The sequence below is a fragment of the Jaculus jaculus genome, chromosome 11 (assembly GCF_020740685.1).
Source record: "Jaculus jaculus isolate mJacJac1 chromosome 11, mJacJac1.mat.Y.cur, whole genome shotgun sequence".
Lineage (NCBI taxonomy): Eukaryota > Metazoa > Chordata > Mammalia > Rodentia > Dipodidae > Jaculus > Jaculus jaculus.
Window position 1 is genome coordinate 112,891,735 of NC_059112.1, and position 19,001 is coordinate 112,910,735.

Here is a 19,001-nt window from a genome sequence, read left to right on the forward strand (position 1 = left end):
GTACCATTTTGAATGATTTGGGTCCCCCCCACCATGTAAATATAATTTTGTATGTGGGCAAACAGCTGTTTTGCTTTATTGTTTTACTGGGGAGTGAGGCTTACCAGGAATATTGCTATGCCCATGACCTGTGGTACCCACATCCCTACTCCTTTGTTCCCTGCAGCTTGGACTACACTGTTGGGTTTATAGGCTTTCTGTGGTATCCTTTAGGTAGTGAAGCCCTCTGGACCTCCAACAACCGTCAGGACAGTTGTTTTGGGTCCTTGTTACCCCTCAGGTAGTCTCAGATTCCTATCCAGTTTCCATAGGGGACTCACATTTGTGATGCATCCAGTGAATCCTTTTTTTAAAAAAAAAATATATATAGTTGAAATGAACTTTACTTTTTTAGATAACCTACTTGACATGTTTTTATTTATTTTTGTGATTTTTTTTTATGAGAGAATTGGCATGCTAGGGCCTTTAGCTACTGCAGTTGAACTCCAGATGCTTGAGTCACCTTGTGCGTCTGGCTTATGGGGCACCTGGAGAGCTGAACTTGAGTCCTTAGGCTTTGCAGGCAAGTGCCTTATAACTAACTGCTAAGCCATCTCTCCACCACCACCACATTTTTTTTTTTTTTGTATGAAAGCCCAACAGACTTGCTTTTTATTTTACTTTTAAAATTTTATTTATTCATTGATTTATTTGGTTTTTCAAGGTAGGGTCTTATCTGTAGCCCAGGCTGACTTGGAATTCACTATGTAGTCTCAGGATGCCCTCAAACTCATGGCAATCCTCCTACCTCTGCCTCTTGAGTGCTGGGATTAAAGGTGTGCGCCATCACGCCAGCTAAAGAATTTTTTAGGATTAATTTTTGTTTAGCATTTTTTTAATTTATTTATTTGAGAGCGACAGACAGCACCAGGGACTCCAGCCACTGCAAACGAACTCCACACGCATGCGGCCCCTTGTGCTAAGGTGGGTTCTGGGGAATTGAACCTTGAACCAGGGTCCTTAGGCTTCACAGGCAAGTGCTTAACCACTAAGCCATCTCTCCAGCCCATGAATTTTTTTAAGTGGTTATTTATTTGAAAGAGAGAGTGGGCACGCCAGGACCTTTAGCCACTGCAAACTCTAGATGCATGCGCCACCTTGTGCTGCTTTGGCTTTGCAGGCAAGCACCTTAACCACTAAGCTGTCTCTACAGCCCAAGAATCCCTCCCCCACTAAGGTAAGGTCTCACTCTAGCCCAGGCTGACCTGGAGACATATGTAGTCTCAGGTTGCCTAAAACTCATGGCGATCCTCTGACCTCTGCCTCCCAAGTGCTGAGATTAAAGGCATGTACCACAGCATCCAGCTTCCAAGAAACTTTTGTTTTAAAATTTATTTATGAGATAGAACTGGGCATGCCAGGGCCTCTTAAGCCTCTACAAACATACTTCAGATACATGCACCACCATGTGCACCTGACTTACATGGCTTCTGAGGAATTGAACCTGGGTACTTTGATTAAGGTACTTGCCTTAACCACTGAACCATCTCTTCAGCCTACAGAATGCTTTTACCACAGCCTCCTGATAACCTGAGGTCCTCAATAAACTTACCTTGGGCATGGTTAGACCCCATGTATCTTTTTTTGTTGTTATTTTTATTTACTTGAGAGTGACAGAGAGAGAATGGGCACACCAGGGCTTCCAGCCGCTGCAAACAAACTCCAGATGTGTGCGCCCCCTTGCGCATCTGGCTAACGTGGGACCTGGGGAACCGAGCCTCGAACCGGGGTCCTTAGGCTTCACAGGCAAGCGCTTAACTGCTAAGCCATCTCTCCAGCCCCCCAGTGTCTTAAACACCCCTACAGCTCATCTACCAGACCCAGGTATGGACCTAACTATAAGCCTGTCCTCATTTGGCCAAGGCCAAAGACAAATTCATGACCCAATGGCATAGGTCCACACACCATAGTGAGGGGTGGCCTGAACACACTGATGCACCAAGGAAATGTTGAGGTCTAGAATTGACCTACCCACTGCAGGTAGTGCTCTTGTTACTGCCTAGCCCCCTCCCTCTTGTAGTGTACCCAGTAAATTTTCTACTTTACCTTTTCTACTTTTTTTTTTTTTTTTTTTTGGTTTTTCGAGGTAGGATCTTACTCCAGCTCAGGCTGACCTGGAATTCACTATGGAGTGCTCAGGGTGGCCTCAAACTCATGGCAATCCTCCTACCTCTGCCTCCCGAGTGCTGGGACTGGGATTAAAGGCGTGCGCCACCACACCTGGCTCCTTTTCTACTTTTTACATGAATTCCTTCACCACCTGCCAATCCCATCCTTAGTCCACTACACTTCTTTTTTTCATTTGAGGCTATCTATAGCTTAAAGCACTTTGTTATGGAAGAGACACCTAAGTCACTGCTTTCCCACCCTGCCGAACAACACAAGTTAAAAAGAGCCTGTAATCCTTGCACTTGGAAAGTAGAGACAGGTAGATCAGGACTTCCAGGCCAGTTTTCAAGTTTGAAACCACTTAGGGCTACATGAAACCAGTTCCTTTAGGAAGAAGAGAACTGGCCCATTCCAGCTTTTCTTGAACCCTTGCCTCTGCATTGGCCTGTTTGCACACCTTTTCCTTGGACCCACAGCATATAAGTCAATGTGTGGCACTGACCTAGAGAATTTTATTAAAACATCTTGAAAGACATGACTGGGAAGCCCACTACAACCCATCCTCAGTTCAGTGATACTTGGAGGCCAGTGCTGAGTTCACGTTGCTCAGAAACTTGTCCAAGGATGCCTGCATGGCAGGGCTAAAGTCTCCTGGGTAGTGGCGGGCGAGGGTCACCAGCAGACAGTGGCTGAGGAGCTGTGAGAAAAGAGGGAATCATGTTATGTTATCCCTCCTGAAGGCTTGATCTAATGGGACCCGCACCTTCAGCACCAGTAGGTGCAGCGTGAACCATACATTAACCTGGAAGTTTGCAGGGTCCACATGTAGCTTGTGTGCGTGCAGAGCACTCAGAGCAGACAGGGCACCAGACAGGTCGTCCAGATGGTTGGCAGCGAGGGTCAGCGCGTTGGCCACCTTCTGGCCATGGGCTTTGACCTGACTGGAGCCAGGGCTCAGGTCAAAGTGCGGGAAGTAGGTCTTGGTGGAGGGGAAAGCCTGGAAAGTCCTGCGGAAGGAATGTCATGTGCATCCGGGTCAGGCAAGTTGCACGTCCTCACAGCAGCCTAACGGGTAAATGAGCCCAAGAGCCCCCAGCCCTGCCCTCACCTCTCCAAGGCCTCGGTCGCATAGATTCCGACATTGCTGCCCAGTTTTTTCCACAGCGCTTGCACCAGCGCCCGATCGGTTGAGGAAAGCTCCATCCCTGCGCTGGTTTTCCCCGCGCTCTGCTCCCAGGCTGAGCCCCAAGATACGCTGAAACCTGCGCGGCCACCAGGGGGCTCTGCAGCCCTGCCTCCGCCCCACTGTTCAGTCTGGCCCAGCTTGAATCTGCCACTCAAATCTCCCAGGGTCCCAAAACCACATTGTTTACTGTGTGAAAAATCTTGTGTGTTATTATTAGAATACACGGGAGTTTAAAGTGTATCTTGGTATTGTCAGTGTATTCTGAGCCATTAAGACACCTAGATTATACTTTCATACTATATAAAATCAACAAAGGGGCTGGGAAAATGGCTCAGCAGATAAGACCACTTATCAGGAGAGCCTGACAGCCTGACTTTGATATCCAACACTCATGCAAACAGTGGGGTGTGGCCACACATGCCTGGAAACCCCAATCCTTCGAGAGTGGGGGACAAACTAGAAAATCTCTGGGGCTTGCTGGTTAGTTACTTCAGAAATGAACAAAACAAAAAACAACAGCTTCAGATTTAGAGAGAAACCCCTTCCCAAGGCAAAAAAGAAGAAATGAGAACAGTACATCTGATGTTCTGACCACTATGCCCATGCACAGCATACACATGTGCATACACCATACAAACACACACCACACCACACATAAGGAAAGCCTCTCTCCCTTCAGCCATATTTGGGTATATCTTATTTCCAAAGTGCCTCTCTAATAACCACCACATGCTCACTTGTGCCTATATTTATGTTAAAAATCTATTTTAAGGACGCAGCTCAATTAGTAGCTTGTTTGCCTACCATGCACAAAGGCCAGTGTCTCATCCCCAGTCCTGCATGAAACTGGTGTGGTGATACATAACTGAGGCCAGTCTGAGCTACATGAGACCTTGTCTTAAATAAATAAAAATCTGCTGGGCACGCCTTTAATCCCAGCACTCGGGAGAAAGAAGTAGGAGGATCTCCATAAATTCGAGGCCACCCTGAGACTACATAGTGAATTCCAGGTCAGCCTGAGCTAGAGTGAGACTCTACCTCGAAAACCAAAACAAAACAAAATTATATATATCCTTATAATACACTCCATCCCTCCTTCTAAAACAATTCTTAGGTTCTTAAGAGAATAACATGGATAACATGTCAGGTGCCTGGCTGTTTCACATGTTCCTTTTTGGACAGTGGTATTTATGGAGTGCTTATGATACCTCCAACGACAGCAAAAAGCCATGGAACACCCCTAACATGACATGTGGCACATTAATTTTGGGGGGGAGTTGTTTCAAGGTTGGGTCTCACTGTAGCCAAGGCTGACCTGGACTTCACTATGTAGTGACAGGGTGGCCTTAAACTCACAGCAGCCCTCCTACCTCTGCCTCTTGAGTGCTAGGATTAAAGCTGTGAGCCACCACTCATTAGCCTTGAATTCATGGTGATCATCTTTGTTTGGCTAAAAAAAATTCCATTTTGGAATTGGGTGGTAGTGGTAATTAAATTGGTAGTGTGTATGCCTAGCTTGCATGAAGCCCTGGGTTAAATTCCCAGCACTGGATAAAGTAGATATGATAGTGCACATGGAGGTAGAGGCAGAAGATTCAGTACAAGGTCATCCTTGGCTACATAGTGACACTACCCTGGGCTATGTGAGACCCTGTCACAAAAACTGTTTTCAGCCTGATGTGTTGGTGTACTCAGGAGGCAGAGATAGGAGGACCACTATGAGTTCAAGGCCAGCCTGAGACTACATAGTGAATTCCAGGTCAGCCCAGACTGGGCTATATGGAGATCCTACCTTGAAAAACCTAAATAAATAAATGTAAAAAACTAACCTTTTATTGCCAGCTTCCATAATTATAGACAGTAAATTATGATAATGCCCTCCCCTCTCCCAATTCTTCCCCTATCAAATCCCTTCACTCTCTCTTATTTTGTTGTCATCAGCTTTTCCCTGGGGAGGGGGGCAGACGGGTGACAGGGAAAGATTCAGTGTCACTCTGAAGAAGAGGCTTCCTCACTAGCCACCTGTGGGAAGAGCTGGGTAAATTCGTGTGTGTGTGTCTGTGTGTGCTGGGTATGGGGTTTGCAATAATCCTGGGCAAAGGATTTTACTTGGCTTCTCTTCCCTTCACTTGTCCCTTTCCCCTTCTCTTCCCACTTGCCTTTATTTAATTTTTGTTGTTGTTGTTTTTGTTTTTGGAGGTAGAGTCTCACTCTAGCTCAGGCTGACCTGGAATTCACTATGTAGTTTCAAGGTGGCCTCGAACTCACAGAGATCCTCCTACTTCTGCCTCTAGTGCTGGGATTAAATGTGTGCGCCACCACGCCCGGCTTTTTAAAATATTTTTATTACTTGAGAGAGAGTGAGTGAGGTGGAGGCAGAGAAAGAAAGGGTTTCTCTCTCTCTCTCTCTCTCTCTCTCTCTCTCTCTCTCTCTCTGTCGTTTTTCTTTTCCTGCCTTCTACCTCTACACAGAGGTCCTTGGTCGGAGGCTGCTTATGTGTTCCCTATGAGCGTCCCAAGCCAACCAGGGAACCTTGGCCAACAGAGAATCCAGGCACACAGGTTTCCGCCCACTCAGACTTTATTTAAGACCAAGAGGTGCAGGTGCGAGGAGGGGAAGAACGCCTGGCCCAAGGCAAGGCGGAAAGGGGGCGGGGCCCCCAGGCTCCAGCTTAACGGTATTTGGAGGTCAGCACGGTGGCCACAGCTGCAAGGAACTTGTCCAGGGAGGCATGCACAGCAGGGTTGAAATCAGCAGGGTGGTGGGCGGACAGGGTCACCAGCAGGCAGTGTGCCAGAAGCTGCAGAGAGGAAGGATCGAGTGAGTGAAGGTAGCGCTCCACCTTCTGCGACCCCCAGGTCCTAAATCCCTCCCCGCTGCCAGGTCTGAACACAAACCTTGAAGTTGACGGGGTCCACACGCAGCTTGTGGGCGTGCAGGTCACTCAGAACGGACAGGGCGGTAGGCAGGTCATCTAGGTGGCCCGCGGCAGTGGCCAGAGCATCCGCTACCTTCTTGCCATGGGCTTTGACCTGGGCAGAGCCGTGGCTCACATCGAAGTGAGGGAAGTAGGTCTTGGTGGTGGGGAAGCTGGAGAACATCCTGTGACAAGAAGGGGGGAAGGGTCCCCGGAAAGAACAGTTAGGGGTCGCCCCCAGCCTCAGGGGTTCTTTCAGAGAAGAGTGAACGGGGAGGAGTACTCACCTCTCCAGGGCCTCCGCGCCATACTCGGCACCGTGGCCGCCAATCTTGTCCCAGGCAGCCTTGACGTTGGCCTTGTCTTCAGCGGAGAGCACCATGGTGACTTCTTTCTGAGTCTGAGTCAGAAGCAGAAGTGTACTGAGCCCTCACTGCCAGGCGCTTATATGCCTGGGGCGCGGAGGACACGCCCGCCCGGGCGCTCCCATTGGCTGGCGCTCCCGGCTGCGCTCCGACCTGAGCGTGGACGCCAGCCTCCCGCCATGGGTGTGGGCGTGGAAGTGAGGGTCCCGCTGCCCCAGCAGAGAAAGAAGCCGCACAACCCAGCCTTGGCCATGCCCCTGTGTTCGTGCTTCTCGTTCCCTTTCCTGTTCTGCATCTTTTCCTGATTCTGCTCTCAGTCCCAGGCTTCATCCTGGCTCTGAGGACAAAAAGGATAAAATGCTGGGGATATAGAGGTACAAGTCGCCTACCCCTGGCCTTTTTTGAATCCTGCTCCAATCTCTGCAATCCCTGAGACCAAACATAAATCAAATAGTCTCTCTTTGTCTTCCTCCCTCTCTCCCTTCCTTTTATTTGTGAAGATAAATGTTGTCAAGGCTGAATCCTTGGCCTCAGCCTTTGAATAGATGAGACTTCAGAGGCAAGTCACTACATTCTGCATGTTAACATGCCAAGAGCTCCCACCTATTAAAAAGGAAAAGGACTGGGAGCTGGTTTCGGCATGGCACACATACATAGCCCAATCACTGGGGAGGTTGAAGTAGGAAGATTGCTTGAACCCTGGAGTTCTGGGCCAGCCTTTGAAAGAGAGAACCCACACTTTTATAACAAAAACTGACAACAAAGACAGTAGTGCATGAAAGCTGAGCATGTAGCTGACTGTTGGAATGCTTTCCTAGCATAGGTTATGGATTCAATCCTCAGCACTAAAAAATAGATAATAAATAATAAAATAGTGCACGAGAGTAGCCGGGCGTGGTGGTGCAAGCCTTTAATCCTGGCACTACAGAGGCAGAGATAGGAGGATTGCCATGAGTTCAAGGCCACCCTGAGAATACATAGTGAATTCCAGGTAAGCCTGGGCTAAAGTGAAACCCTACCTCAAAAAAAAAAAAAAAAAAAAAAGTTCATGAGGCAATAGTTGAAGATGTACTTCAGCCCAGATGAATACTCTTGGGCTCAGACCTAAACTTCTTTGGCTTTCTTGGGCAAGAGAGCTAGGGCAGAAAAACTCTATAAATGGAATAACACACACCTACTCAGAGAATATGCTTTTGAATGTCTTTTTTTCTTCTTCTTTTCTTTCTTTTTTTCTGATTCTTGGGACACAATCTCATGTAGCCTAGGTTGGCCTTGAATTTCAAATTCAGATGCTCCTGATTTCACCTCTTTGAAAATATATTTTTTATATGATGGAGAATAGAATTTCAAAGGGGAAAGTGGGGGGTATTACCATGTTTTTTTTTATTTTTTATTTATTTATTTTTTTTAATTAATTAATTTATTTTTTATTTATTTATTTGAGAGCAACAGACACAGAGAGAAAGACAGATAGAGGGGGAGAGAGAGAATGGGCGCGCCAGGGCTTCCAGCCACTGCAAACGAACTCCAGACGCGTGCGCCCCCTTGTGCATCTGGCTAACGTGGGACCTGGGGAACCGATCCTCGAACCAGGGTCCTTAGGCTTCACAGGCAAGCGCTTAACCGCTAAGCCATCTCTCCAGCCCACCATGGGTTTTTATAATCATGGAAAATGTTAATAAAAATTGAGAATAAAAATAAATAAATAATAATATTTTTATAGGGCTGGAGAGATGGCTTAGCGGTTAAGGTGCTTGCCTGCAAAGCCAAAGGACTCAAGGTTTCATTCCCCAGGACTCACATAAGCCAGATGCATGAAGTGGCACATGCATCTGGAGTTTGTTAGCAGTGACTGGAGGCCCTAGTGTGCCACTCTTTTTTTCTCTCTGTGTGTGCCTCTTTCTTGTTCTCAAGTAACTACATAAAAATTTAAAAAATTAGATAAAATATTTTGTGGAGGTGGGTGTGGGGGCATATACCTTTAATCCCAGCACTCAAGAGACAGAGGTAGGAGGATCAACCATAATTTTGAAGCCACCCTCAGACTACATAGTGAATTATGTGGGTAATGAAGAATCAAACCCTAGCTGTCAGGCTTTGCAAGCAAGTGCCTTTAGCAGCTGGACCATCTCTCCAGCCCCACATCATTTTTTTAAAAATTTTTTTGTTTATTTTTATTTATTTATTTGAGAGTGACAGAGAGAGAAACAGGCAGATAGGGAGAGAGAATGGGCGCATCAGGGCCTCCAGCCACTACAAAAGAACTCCAGATGTGTGCACTCCTTTGTGCATCTGGCTAACGTGGGTCCTGGGGAATAGAGCCTTGAACTGTGGTTCTCAGGCTTCACAGGGAAGCCCTTAACCACTAAGCCATCTCTCCAGCCCCAGCCCCACATCTTAATGTGCCCACACTTAGCTTAGTTTAAGTGTTTTTATAAATTAAGTAAAAATGGTTTGGCTGTGGGTCAGGGGATAAATTTATGGGAACAGAGGGAGAGAACTTCTCAGCTGTTCAAAGTGGACCTGTCCACAAAGAAAGAGGGGCCTTACCACCCTCCCCAAAATTTTATCCAGTGGGGCATGTGTAGGCTGTTTTAGGGATGGGCCTGCAGACCTGTCCATTTCCTAGGGCAACACAACCAGGAAGGGTGTTCAAGCATGGGGCTTGGGGACCTCAGCTCGTGGAACAGGAGTCTGTGGCTGCTGATAGCAGGCAGCAGATAGGGAGAAGCAAAGGGAGAGCCCAGAAGGCCTGGCTAGAGACAGATAATGGAGGCAATGAATTAAGTTCCAAGATCTGTGGACAGTGAGCAGTTAATGTGCTTCATGAACTGTAGCAAGAAGGGACAGATATTGTGCTATGAACTTCCCAGGAACACCCTATACAGAAGCCAGGCCACCCTCTTCTTCCCTGCTATGTTGACCTGTGCTCTGAGGGTTGTTGTGAGGGAGCAAGGGCAGGTTATGTTAACCACTACTCTCACACCTGCACACCTCCTACACACCTGCCCTCTCATGAGAGAGTTTCAACCAACTGCATTTGGATATTTGGATCTGGGACAGCCTATTTCTATTGTGTGGTTGTTAACTTTGCCTTTTTCTTTCTTTTTTTTCAGTTTTTTGTTGTGTTTTTATTTTTATTTTTTCATTTATTTATTTGAGAGAGAGAGAGAGAAGGAGAAAGAGGCAGATAGAGAAAGGGCACATCAGGGCCTCCGGGCACGGCAAACGAACTCCCAGACCTATGTGCCCTCTTGTGCATCTGGCTTATGTGGGTCCTGGGGAGTTGAACCTGGGTCCTTTGCCTTTGCAGGCAAACACCTTAACCACTAAGCCATCACTCCCACCCTGTGTTTTGTGTTTTTGATTTTTGAGATAGGGTCTCGCTCTAACCCAGGCTGACCTGGAATTCGCTATGTAGTCTCAGGGTGGCCTTGAACACACAGTGGTCCTCCTGCTTCTGCCTCCCAAGTGCTGGGATTAAAGGTATGTGCCACCACACCCTTTTTTCCCAGTTTTTTGAGGTCGGGTCTCCCTCTAGCCCAGGCTGACCTGAAATTTACTCTATAGTCTCAGGCAGGCCTTGAACTCATAGTGATTCTTCTACCTCTGAGGCCACCTGGGTTCCAGGATTAAAGGCATAGACCACCATGGTCTTGTTTGTGTTTTGGAGATAGAAGAGGTGTCCTCTTACTATGTAGCCCAGACTGGCTTTGAATTAGTTATTACTCTGCCTCAGCCTCTGGAGTAGCTAGGATCAGCACCATGTAGATGTGTTCTGTTCTCATCTTTGTTGTATGCTGCTATGGATCTGTGATATTTCAGAGACTGTACATCCTTTACCTCTGAGAGGATCCCTGGAAGGCCTGGTCCTTCCCAGTACAGGAACATTAAACTGTTCCACTCCATCCCCTCCTCCACTGCAGCTTCAGCATGGGTCTCTGGTCTGAATCAGTAGAATCATGCCCACTGCTGACATTTCAGAGACTCAGAGAACCCACACAGGTTGCCACCCACACAGGTTTTTGTTTGTTTGTTTGTTTTGTTTTTTGAGGTAGGGTCTCACTGTAGCTCAGGCTGACCTGGAATTCACTATGTAGTCTCAGGGTGGTCTTGAGCTCACGGTGATCCTCCTACCTCTGCCTCCCAAGTGCTGGGATTAAAGGCGTGCCCCACCATGCCCAGCTTCACACAGGTGTTTTTTTTTTAATATTTTATTATTTATTTATATGAGAGAGAGAGAGAGAGAGAGGCAGATAGAGAATGAGCACACCAGGGCCTTCAGTTGCTGCAAAGGAGCTCCAGATGCATGTTCCATCTTGTACATCTGGCTTATGTGGGTTCTGGGAAATTGAGCCTGGGTCCTTTGCCTTTGCAGGCAAGCACCTTAACCACTATGCCATCTTTCCAGCCCCCACACAGGTTTTTTTTTTAAATATTCTATTCATTTTATTTATTTATTTGAGAGCGACAGATGGAGAGAGAAAGAGGCAGAGAGAGAAAGAGAGAGGCGCACCAGGGCCTCCAGCCACTGCAAACGAACTCCAGATGCATGCGCCCCTTGTGCACCTGGCTAACGTGGGTCCTGGGGAATCGAGCCTTGAACTGGGGTCCTTAGGCTTCACAGGCAAGCGTTTAACCACTAAGCCATCTCTCCAGCTCCCCCTTCCCCCAACCCCACCACCACAGTTTTTATGCAGAGTAGGAGATACAGGTGTAAGATGGGAGGGGATCCTAGTCAAAAGCTAACAGGGCAAGCTCAGGGGTACCCAGGCATTGGCTTAATGGTACCTGTTGGCCAGCACCTGAAACACATGTTCCAAAAACCTATGCAGAGAGTGGAGGACCTGTGAGATGAACTCACTTCATCTGAGTGATAGCTAGTCAAGGTCACAAGTACACAAGTGGTACAGGTGCTGAAGTGAAAGGAATGGCAGATCCTTGGTTATAGAGGCAGATTTGGGCACATTCTGGAACCTTGGGGCTGGCTGCAAGTTCTGAGATCTCTACCTCCTACACATCTCTACCTAGCTTGACAGCTGACTGTAAAGTTAGCTGGATTCACATACAATTGATGGGCCTGTAGCTTGTTAAGAGCTGAAAAAGCAGCAGGCAAGTTGTCCATTTGGTCCCCTGCATTGCATAGTGCATCAGCCACCTTCTTTTTTATTTAAATTTTTATTTAATTTTATTTTGGTTTTTCAAAGTAAGGTCTCGCTCTAGCTCAGGCTGACCTGGAATTCAATATGTTGTCTCAGACTAGCCTCGAATTCATGGTGATCCTCCTACCTCTGCCTCCTCAGTGCTAGGATTAAAGGCATGCACCACCATGCCTGGCTAATTTTTTTATTGACATCTTCTATACTTACAGACAATAAACAATAATTTCCCTCCCCTCCCCCAGTTTTCCCTTTACAACTCCGCTCTCCATCATATCCCCTTCCTCTCTCCATTTTTCTCTCTTTTATTTTGATGTCATCATCTTTTTTTCCTATTGTTAGGGTCTTGTGACAGTATTGCTAGGCACTGCAAGGTCATGGGTATCAAGGCCATTTTTTTATTTTTTCCTTTTTTATTTTTTATTTTTATTTTTCTTAAGGTAGGGACTCACTCTGGTCCAGGTTGACCTGGAATTAAGTATGTAGTCTTAGGGTGGCCTTGAACTCATGATGATTCTCTCTCTGCTCCCAAATGCTGAGATTAAAGGCATGCACCACCACGCCTGGCTGGAGGCCAATTTCTTTCTGGACAGTTACATTGTAAGGAGTGGTACCCTTCCTTTGGCTCTTACATTCTTTCTGCCACTTCTGCAATGGACCCTGAGCCTTGGACGGTGTGATAGAGGTTTCAGTGCTGGACATTCCTCTATCACTTCTTCTTCTCACTGTGTTTCAGCCACCTTCTTGCTTTGAGCCAGGACCTGAGTGGAGCCAGGACTCAGGTCACAGTGAGGGAAGTAGGTCTTGGTGATGGGAAAAGTGCTGATTGTCCTGCAAGGAGAAGTGGTGGAGGGGATGGGGCTTAGGGAGAGTTGAGGCAAAGAAAAATATCACAGGGATGGCAATGGAGCAGCAGTTGATGTTCAACCTTGGAGTCAAAGTATGGGGGGGGGTCCTCATCTCTCCAGGGTCTCTGCACCATACTTACCTCCATGGTTACCAATCTTGTCCCAGCCAGCTGATATTGGCCTTGTCACCAGAGAACAGTGCCATGATGGGCTGGGAGTGTGTCCGGAGCAGAAGTACTGGACCCACAGAGTACTGGGTTTATGTGCAGTGTGCAGGGGTGGTAGCAATGAGGTGCATTGATAGGGGGTAGTGGTGGGGTATGGATACAGACCAGTGTACTGGACTGAGTTCATTGGCCTGGAGACATGCCTCACTGGGCAAGCCAAGAGGGGAGAGGTTGGGATTTGGCTAGGCTCCCATGGCACACATAGAGGCCAGACTCTGCGCTGTGGCTTACCATGCCCTGTGGTTCTTCTTCTTCTTCTTTTTTTAAAGCTAACACTCATTTTCTTTTTACTTATTTGACAGAGAAAGAGGGAGAGAGAGAGAGAGAAAGAGAGAGAGAATGGGCATGCCATGGTCTCCAGCCACTGCAAACGTACTCCAGACGCATGCACCCCTAGTGCATCTGGCTAACATGGGTCCTGAGAAATCAAACCTGGGTCCTTTGGCTTTGCAGACAAATACATTAGCCACCCCCCTCTTGGGTTCTTATAAAGTTTTCTGAAGTTCCTAAACTCATAATGTATCCACATGTGTTCCATATGCAGATTGGGTTGGAAGGGAGAGTCTAGTCTTATAAACTGCTTTCTACCAACTTTCCCCTGGGGAACTAAAGCTGTCAATTGCCCATGTAAACAACCAGAGTGAAGCAGGTAATGTGGCATCAAGTCCTCCCCTTGATCAGCCAGTGCCGAGCACCCCACCTCCTTTGTTTAGTCAGTACTCCCAGGAAGCCCAGGGTAACATGTCCTTGGCACTAGGTCTTTGACACCAGGTGGGAGAGTTTAGGGAGTCATGAATGACATCCCTCTTCAGATCTGGCACTGGGCAGAGTGAGGTCCAGTGCTCCCTGCATAGATGATGAATTGTCATCCGGGGAGCCACCTGTACTGTGTTTGGAGAGTTCCAAGACTCTGCTCCCTTTTCTGTCCCTATTCTTTACCTACAAAGATGGGAGGAGCTCTTTGAGTCTTGTCCTTCATCCAGTCTGGGATTGTGGAAACAGGATTTAGATAAGGGTACATCTTAGAAGATAGCCCTGCAGTTTAAGTGTGAGGTTGACATATGGGCATATCCATGAGCCTGTCAGGTACCTACCATGCATTATTATCTCATTTATTTAAAAAGGCCTTTGAGGGCTCAAAAGATGGCTCAGTGGTTAAGGTGCTTGCCTGCAAAGCCTAAGGACCCTGGTTTGATTCCCCAGAACCTATGTAAAGTCAGATGCACAAGGTGGCACATGTGTCTGGAGTTTGTTCATGACAGTGGCTAGAGGTCCTGGCATGACCAGTCTTTCTCTTTATCTACATCTTTCTCTTTCAAATAATAAATAAATAAAAACATGGCTGGGGAGATGGCTTAGCAGTTAAGGCACTTGCCTACAAAGCCAAAGGACCCAGGTTCACTTCCCCAGTACCCATGCAAGCCAGCTGCACAAAGGGGTGAATGCATATGGAGTTTATTTGCAGGGGCCAAAGGCTCTGGCGCACCCATTCTCTCTCTCATATACATAACTAAAAATAAAAATGTTTGAGAGAGGCAGAGAGAGAGAATGAGCATCAGGGCCTCCAGCCACTACAAAGAACTCCAGACGCATGCACCACCTAGTACAGCTAGCTTATGTGGGTGCTGAGAATTGAACCTTGGTCCTTGGCTTTGCAAGCAAGCACCTTAACTCCTAAGCTATCTCTCCGGTGCCAAATAAAACATTTTAAAATGCCTATGAGAGCAGGGTGTGGTGGCACATGCCTTTAATCTCAGCACTTGGGAGGCAGAGGTAGGAGCATTGTGTTGAGTTCAAGGCCACCCTGAGATTACATAGTGAATCCCAGGTCAGCCTGGGCTAGAGTGAGACACTCAAAAAACAAACAAACAAAAATACCTATGAGTTGATGTTTTATTTATTTATTTATTTGAAGAGAGAGAATGAAAAGTAGATACAGGAGAGAGAATGGGCACATCAGGACCTCCAGCCACTGCAAATGAACTCCAGATGCATGTACCACCTTGTGCATCTGGTTTATGTGGGTACTGGGGAACTAAACCTGGGTCCTCAGGCTTTGCAGGCAAATGTCTTAACCACTAAGACATCTCTCTAGCCCCAAGTTAATGCTTTTTCTTTTTTTTTTCTTTTTCCATCCAACAACAGCTTAGATGTGCCCAGGATCACCCAGCTTCTCAGTGTGAGCTGATTCAAAAACTTCTCTGTGCCTTCTACATACTTACGTTTATGCCTGTAGGTTAGGGCTGTTCTCAGCCTAGGACAGAGGAGCTTCTTATAGGGGGCCATGGTTACTGCAGAGACTCATAACTAGCCAACGCACTTAAGAAGTAACTGTTGAGTGCTCAGCCCTCAACGAGACAGCTATATCATTCCCTCCAAGGCTCAGGGAACATGCCAAAAGTGGGAAGGAAAGAAAGAGCCAGAGGACATGGAAGAGTTAGTTATGGAATGCTGTCTTCTGGACATGACATGGCCTTTATTCTCTCGAATCACAGCAGCTGTGATTATCGGCACAAGACATGTAGGAGATTGGGCCCATCAACATTCCATCATGGGTCAGAGACTCATAAAATCCTAACCTTTCCCACAGAGGAGTTATTGGTACAAAATGGTTGCTGTGGGAGGGGAAAACGTTTTCTTGGTAGAGCCACTGATAAGTTGGGTAAAGAACACCTCACTCATGCTCGTGTAAACAATCCTAATTAAATTCAGTGTTCACCAAAAGATAGCTAGATAGACTGGCATGATGTCTTATGTCTTTAATCCCAACACTCTAGAGGCAGAGGTAGGATTGTCATGAGTTGGAGGCCTGGGCTAGAGTGAGATATTATCTTAAAAAAAATTATTTTCTGCCTGACAAATTGTGGCCACCAATGACTTTGTTTTTACTTCCACCCCCTGCAAGGCTTCACAGCCGGAATTGGCTGCAGAGCCTTGATTCCAAATCTGCCTGCAAAAGCCCAGGGATTGGGTCCTGCAGGTCTCAGCAGAGGTGGGGATAAAGAAGAATGAATGAGAAAACATGGACATGCTTTGCAAACAGGCTTTAGTTATTGATTTGAGTTGAAAATGAAAATACCCGCCTCCAGATCCGTCTGTGTCCCATTACACTACGGTATCACAGAAGAGCAAATCTTTGGTTGGGCATTTAAAAGTTATGGGATACTATGCAGCAACAGAAGTGTAACTTTCTCCAAAAGGCCACACACTAGTTTGAGGCTTCCATTTATTTATTTATTTTGAGGTAGCGTCTCGCTCTAGCCCAGGCTGACCTGGAATTCACCCTGTAGTCTCAGGGTGGCCTCCAACTCAAGGCGATCCTTCTACCTCAAAGGCGTGCGCCACCACGCACGGCTCGAGACTTCCATTTATTGTGTACACAGAACAATGCCTGAGGGACGAAGTGCTTAGCGGTACTTCTCGGTCAGTACCACGGCGATGCCGGTCAGGAATTTGTCCCACGCTGCCTGCATTTCCACCGTGAATTCATCCTGCAGGTGGGAAGCCAGAACCACCTGGAAACACTGGATTAGTAGCTGCACGAGAAGGGCAGGCGAAAGGGATCAGCCCCACCAACTTCCCCTGGAGCACCCTCGGTGCACGCCGAACCCTCATCCTGGCCAGAAAGGGCTCACCGGAAAGTTGGCGGGGTCCACGCGCAGCACGAACGCGTGCAAGTCCGCGAGCCTGCTTAGAGCCGCGCGCAGGTTATGCACGTGTTGCACGGCCACGCCCACCGCCGTGAGCATACGCTGTCCGTGGCTCAGCAGCATCGTTTCGTCGAGGCTGGCACTCAGGTGCCCGAAGTAGATCTTGGTGCTGGGGTACACGGTAAAGAGCCTGCGGACAGCAGGTCGGTGAGAAGAGCAGGGCAGCCACGTGGGCTCTACCAGGCCTACCACCTCCCGCAACCTTAGGGGGAACTTCCGGCGTCCCGGTGCCCCCCCCGTCTCCGCCTCCTGGAGACCCGCCCTCACCCACCTGAGCAGCAGCTCCGCCCCGAAGGGCGCCTCGTGGCCGGCGATCAGGTCCCAGACCTGCGCGATGTGTCCGTGCTCTCGCGCGCTGAGCATGGCGAGCGTGGCGGGCTCTGGGGGCCCCGCGCGCCGCCGCGCCTCCTTATACCACGCCTCTAGCCCCGCCCGCCCGCCCTTATCGCCGAGCTCGGCGGGAAGCCGGGACCCTCGGCCTTCTGCCGCGCGCACCGACCGAGGCCTGCGGGGCGCTGCTCCCGACCCTGACCCCCGTGCGTGGGTGTCTGCCTTTGCTGCGGACTCGCGGGGTCTGTAATGACACTTAGCCCCGCAGTTACTGCACTGCCTGGCGGGATCCGGTGGAGGGAGAGAATGAGAGCTGGGCCCCCGGAGCCTCACATTTCCCTAGGTGTTGGGAAGGGGAACCACATAAGTTATCCCCGAAATTGCTAGGGTTCCGGGAATTGTGATAGAAAGCTTTGAGGAAGTCGGGACACGCGCCCAACTCAGAGTGAAGCGATTTGGGAAGGCGGGGAGAGGTGCGACGTACTTCTGACCGGAGCACCGAGCACCGGAGTGCACCGGCTGGGATGCTCTGCTGGCTCCCTGCCGCTCTAGGAGTCTCTAGCAAGGACTCCCCCAAAGCATCCAGGGAAGACAACAGGGCTAACCGTGTTCCTGCGAAGCATCAACACATCCCTCAGTTTCCCCTCCTTCCCTCTAAGACAGAACGCAGCACCAGTTCGTTTCTTCTTCAACCATTTATTTACTGAAGACTCCAGGAAGGATTCGGGGAAGCGGAAGGGAGGGAGGGCTCGCAGCCCGTCCTTGGAGTCCTGGCGGCGACTTTTAGCGGTACTTCTCGGTCAGGACGGAGGACAGGATGGACAGGAACTTGTCCCAGGCTTCATGGACCTCAGGCGTGAAGTCGGCGGGGAAGTGTGCGGCCAGGGTGACCAGCAGACAGTGAGACAGAAGCTGCCAAAGCACAGGGGCGACTTAGCTCACTGGGAAAGCTCCCCTCCTTGGCTCCGCCCTGCCTCTCCTAGCTGCGCTCTCTCTGAGGCCCCTGCCTGGCTCCCCGCACCCACCACCCTTCACAAGCCTACCTTGAAGTTCACAGGGTCCACACGCAGGATGTAGGCATGTAGCTCGCTTAGCTTGGTCAGGGCGCCCTGCATGTTATCGATGTTCTTGACTGCGTCGCCCACCGCGGCCACAATCTTGGTACCATGGGCACGCAGTTGCGGCGACCCCTGGTGCAGGTCAAAGTGCGGGAAGTACGTCTTTGCCTGGGGGTAAGTGACGAATAGCCTGGGGGCGAGCGAGGTCGTTAGCTTGTGGGTATTGGTTACCCAAGGTTTGGGACCCAGGATGTTGTCTTAGGTGCAAAACATAAGTGGTGCCAACAGACCCAGCACACAGGAAAAATATTTTATGCAGTATTAAAAAACAAAAGAAAACAACAAACAACCCAAAGTCAATGTAAAAATGTACACTGAACAAAAAAAGATTTATATTATTTCCTATTGCTCTAGTTTCAGGTGTGGCAACTGCTCCTCCCAGCCCCTTCTCACTACTACTCTTCACAGACTCCCCACTGATCTCTCCTCACTGACTTCTCACCATCTCCTTACTGACTTCTCTTTACTGATGGACTCCTCTTTGCTGACACCTCAACAACCCCTCCTTCACTGACTTTCCTCACAGACCCTTCCCTACCATCCTCTCCTCACTATGTCCTCTTCACTGACCCCTCTTCACCATCCTCTTCTCACTCTCTCTTTACTTATTTTTCTCACAAATTCCTCAACAATCCCCTCTTCACTGACTTCTTACCATCTTCTCCTCATTGGCCCTTTCTCAGTGTCCCCTCCTCACCCCATGACCCCTCTTCCTCATCTTATTACTGACCCATGGGGTCTCTGACCTGGTTACTCAAACCATTTTGTCTGGCACTTACCTTTCCAGGGTCTCAGTGCCAATGGCTTCAGCACGCATAGCCAGCTTGTCCCAAATGGACATGATGCTGGCTCTCTCACTCTTGATCAGAGACATGGTGATGGTGAAGGTTGGAGATTGTGCTGAAGCTGGTGCACTCAAGACTGGACTGGTGGTGCTTATCCCAGTGTCCCCTTATATACAAAGCCAGGAGCCCAGCCAGACTGTGACCAGT

At 48.6% G+C, this 19,001-nt stretch overlaps 4 protein-coding genes across 5 annotated transcripts; all 4 read right to left on the reverse strand.

Annotated features, from left to right (window-relative positions):
- Window positions 1-2,692: 2,692 nt before the first annotated feature.
- Window positions 2,693-3,381, reverse strand: Hbq1 (hemoglobin subunit theta 1). Of its 2 annotated transcripts, none has more exons than XM_004651958.2 (3): window positions 3,257-3,381; window positions 2,951-3,155; window positions 2,693-2,845 (listed from the first exon to the last, which is right to left on the reverse strand). In XM_004651958.2, the coding sequence occupies exons 1-3, from the start codon at window positions 3,349-3,351 to the stop codon at window positions 2,717-2,719; spliced, it is 429 nt and encodes a 142-aa protein (XP_004652015.1). In that variant the 5' UTR covers window positions 3,352-3,381; the 3' UTR covers window positions 2,693-2,716. The 2 variants fall into 2 exon arrangements, with proteins under 2 accessions (XP_004652015.1, XP_044985939.1); XM_045130004.1 differs by having other exon boundaries at window positions 2,945-3,155.
- Window positions 3,382-5,897: 2,516 nt separating this feature from the next.
- On the reverse strand, window positions 5,898-6,700 carry Hba1 (hemoglobin subunit alpha 1). Its single transcript, XM_004652109.2, has 3 exons — window positions 6,540-6,700; window positions 6,233-6,437; window positions 5,898-6,135 (listed from the first exon to the last, which is right to left on the reverse strand). The coding sequence occupies exons 1-3, from the start codon at window positions 6,632-6,634 to the stop codon at window positions 6,007-6,009; spliced, it is 429 nt and encodes a 142-aa protein (XP_004652166.1). The 5' UTR covers window positions 6,635-6,700; the 3' UTR covers window positions 5,898-6,006.
- Window positions 6,701-14,904: 8,204 nt separating this feature from the next.
- On the reverse strand, window positions 14,905-16,924 carry Hbm (hemoglobin subunit mu). Its single transcript, XM_004652108.2, has 3 exons — window positions 16,833-16,924; window positions 16,487-16,691; window positions 14,905-16,387 (listed from the first exon to the last, which is right to left on the reverse strand). Exons 1-3 carry the CDS (start codon window positions 16,922-16,924, stop codon window positions 16,259-16,261), a joined length of 426 nt encoding a protein of 141 aa, XP_004652165.1. The 3' UTR covers window positions 14,905-16,258.
- A 677-nt stretch (window positions 16,925-17,601) lies between these two features.
- Window positions 17,602-18,914, reverse strand: Hbz (hemoglobin subunit zeta). Its single transcript, XM_004652107.2, has 3 exons — window positions 18,789-18,914; window positions 17,935-18,139; window positions 17,602-17,803 (listed from the first exon to the last, which is right to left on the reverse strand). Exons 1-3 carry the CDS (start codon window positions 18,881-18,883, stop codon window positions 17,675-17,677), a joined length of 429 nt encoding a protein of 142 aa, XP_004652164.1. The 5' UTR covers window positions 18,884-18,914; the 3' UTR covers window positions 17,602-17,674.
- Between the last annotated feature and the right edge of the window lie 87 nt (window positions 18,915-19,001).

Bases quoted from the DNA above. Each gene is read 5' to 3' on its own strand.
- Hba1 (XM_004652109.2), bottom strand. From the start codon at position 6,634: ATGGTGCTCTCCGCTGAAGACAAGGCCAACGTCAAGGCTGCCTGGGAC. The intron at 6,438-6,539 runs GTGAGTACTCCT...TTCTTGTCACAG, and splicing joins GGCGCGGAGGCCCTGGAGAG to GATGTTCTCCAGCTTCCCCA. The intron at 6,136-6,232 runs GTTTGTGTTCAG...TCCTCTCTGCAG, and splicing joins TGGACCCCGTCAACTTCAAG to CTTCTGGCACACTGCCTGCT.
- Hbz (XM_004652107.2), bottom strand. From the start codon at position 18,883: ATGTCTCTGATCAAGAGTGAGAGAGCCAGCATCATGTCCATTTGGGAC. The intron at 18,140-18,788 runs GTAAGTGCCAGA...GCTCGCCCCCAG, and splicing joins GGCACTGAGACCCTGGAAAG to GCTATTCGTCACTTACCCCC. The intron at 17,804-17,934 runs GTAGGCTTGTGA...GTGCTTTGGCAG, and splicing joins TGGACCCTGTGAACTTCAAG to CTTCTGTCTCACTGTCTGCT.
- Hbq1 (XM_045130004.1), bottom strand. From the start codon at position 3,351: ATGGAGCTTTCCTCAACCGATCGGGCGCTGGTGCAAGCGCTGTGGAAA. The intron at 3,156-3,256 runs GTGAGGGCAGGG...TTCCTTCCGCAG, and splicing joins GCGACCGAGGCCTTGGAGAG to GACTTTCCAGGCTTTCCCCT. The intron at 2,846-2,944 runs GTATGGTTCACG...CTTTTCTCACAG, and splicing joins CTGCAAACTTCCAGGTTAAT to CTCCTCAGCCACTGTCTGCT.
- Hbm (XM_004652108.2), bottom strand. From the start codon at position 16,924: ATGCTCAGCGCGCGAGAGCACGGACACATCGCGCAGGTCTGGGACCTG. The intron at 16,692-16,832 runs GTGGGTGAGGGC...TGCTGTCCGCAG, and splicing joins GGGGCGGAGCTGCTGCTCAG to GCTCTTTACCGTGTACCCCA. The intron at 16,388-16,486 runs GTGAGCCCTTTC...CTTCTCGTGCAG, and splicing joins TGGACCCCGCCAACTTTCCG to CTACTAATCCAGTGTTTCCA.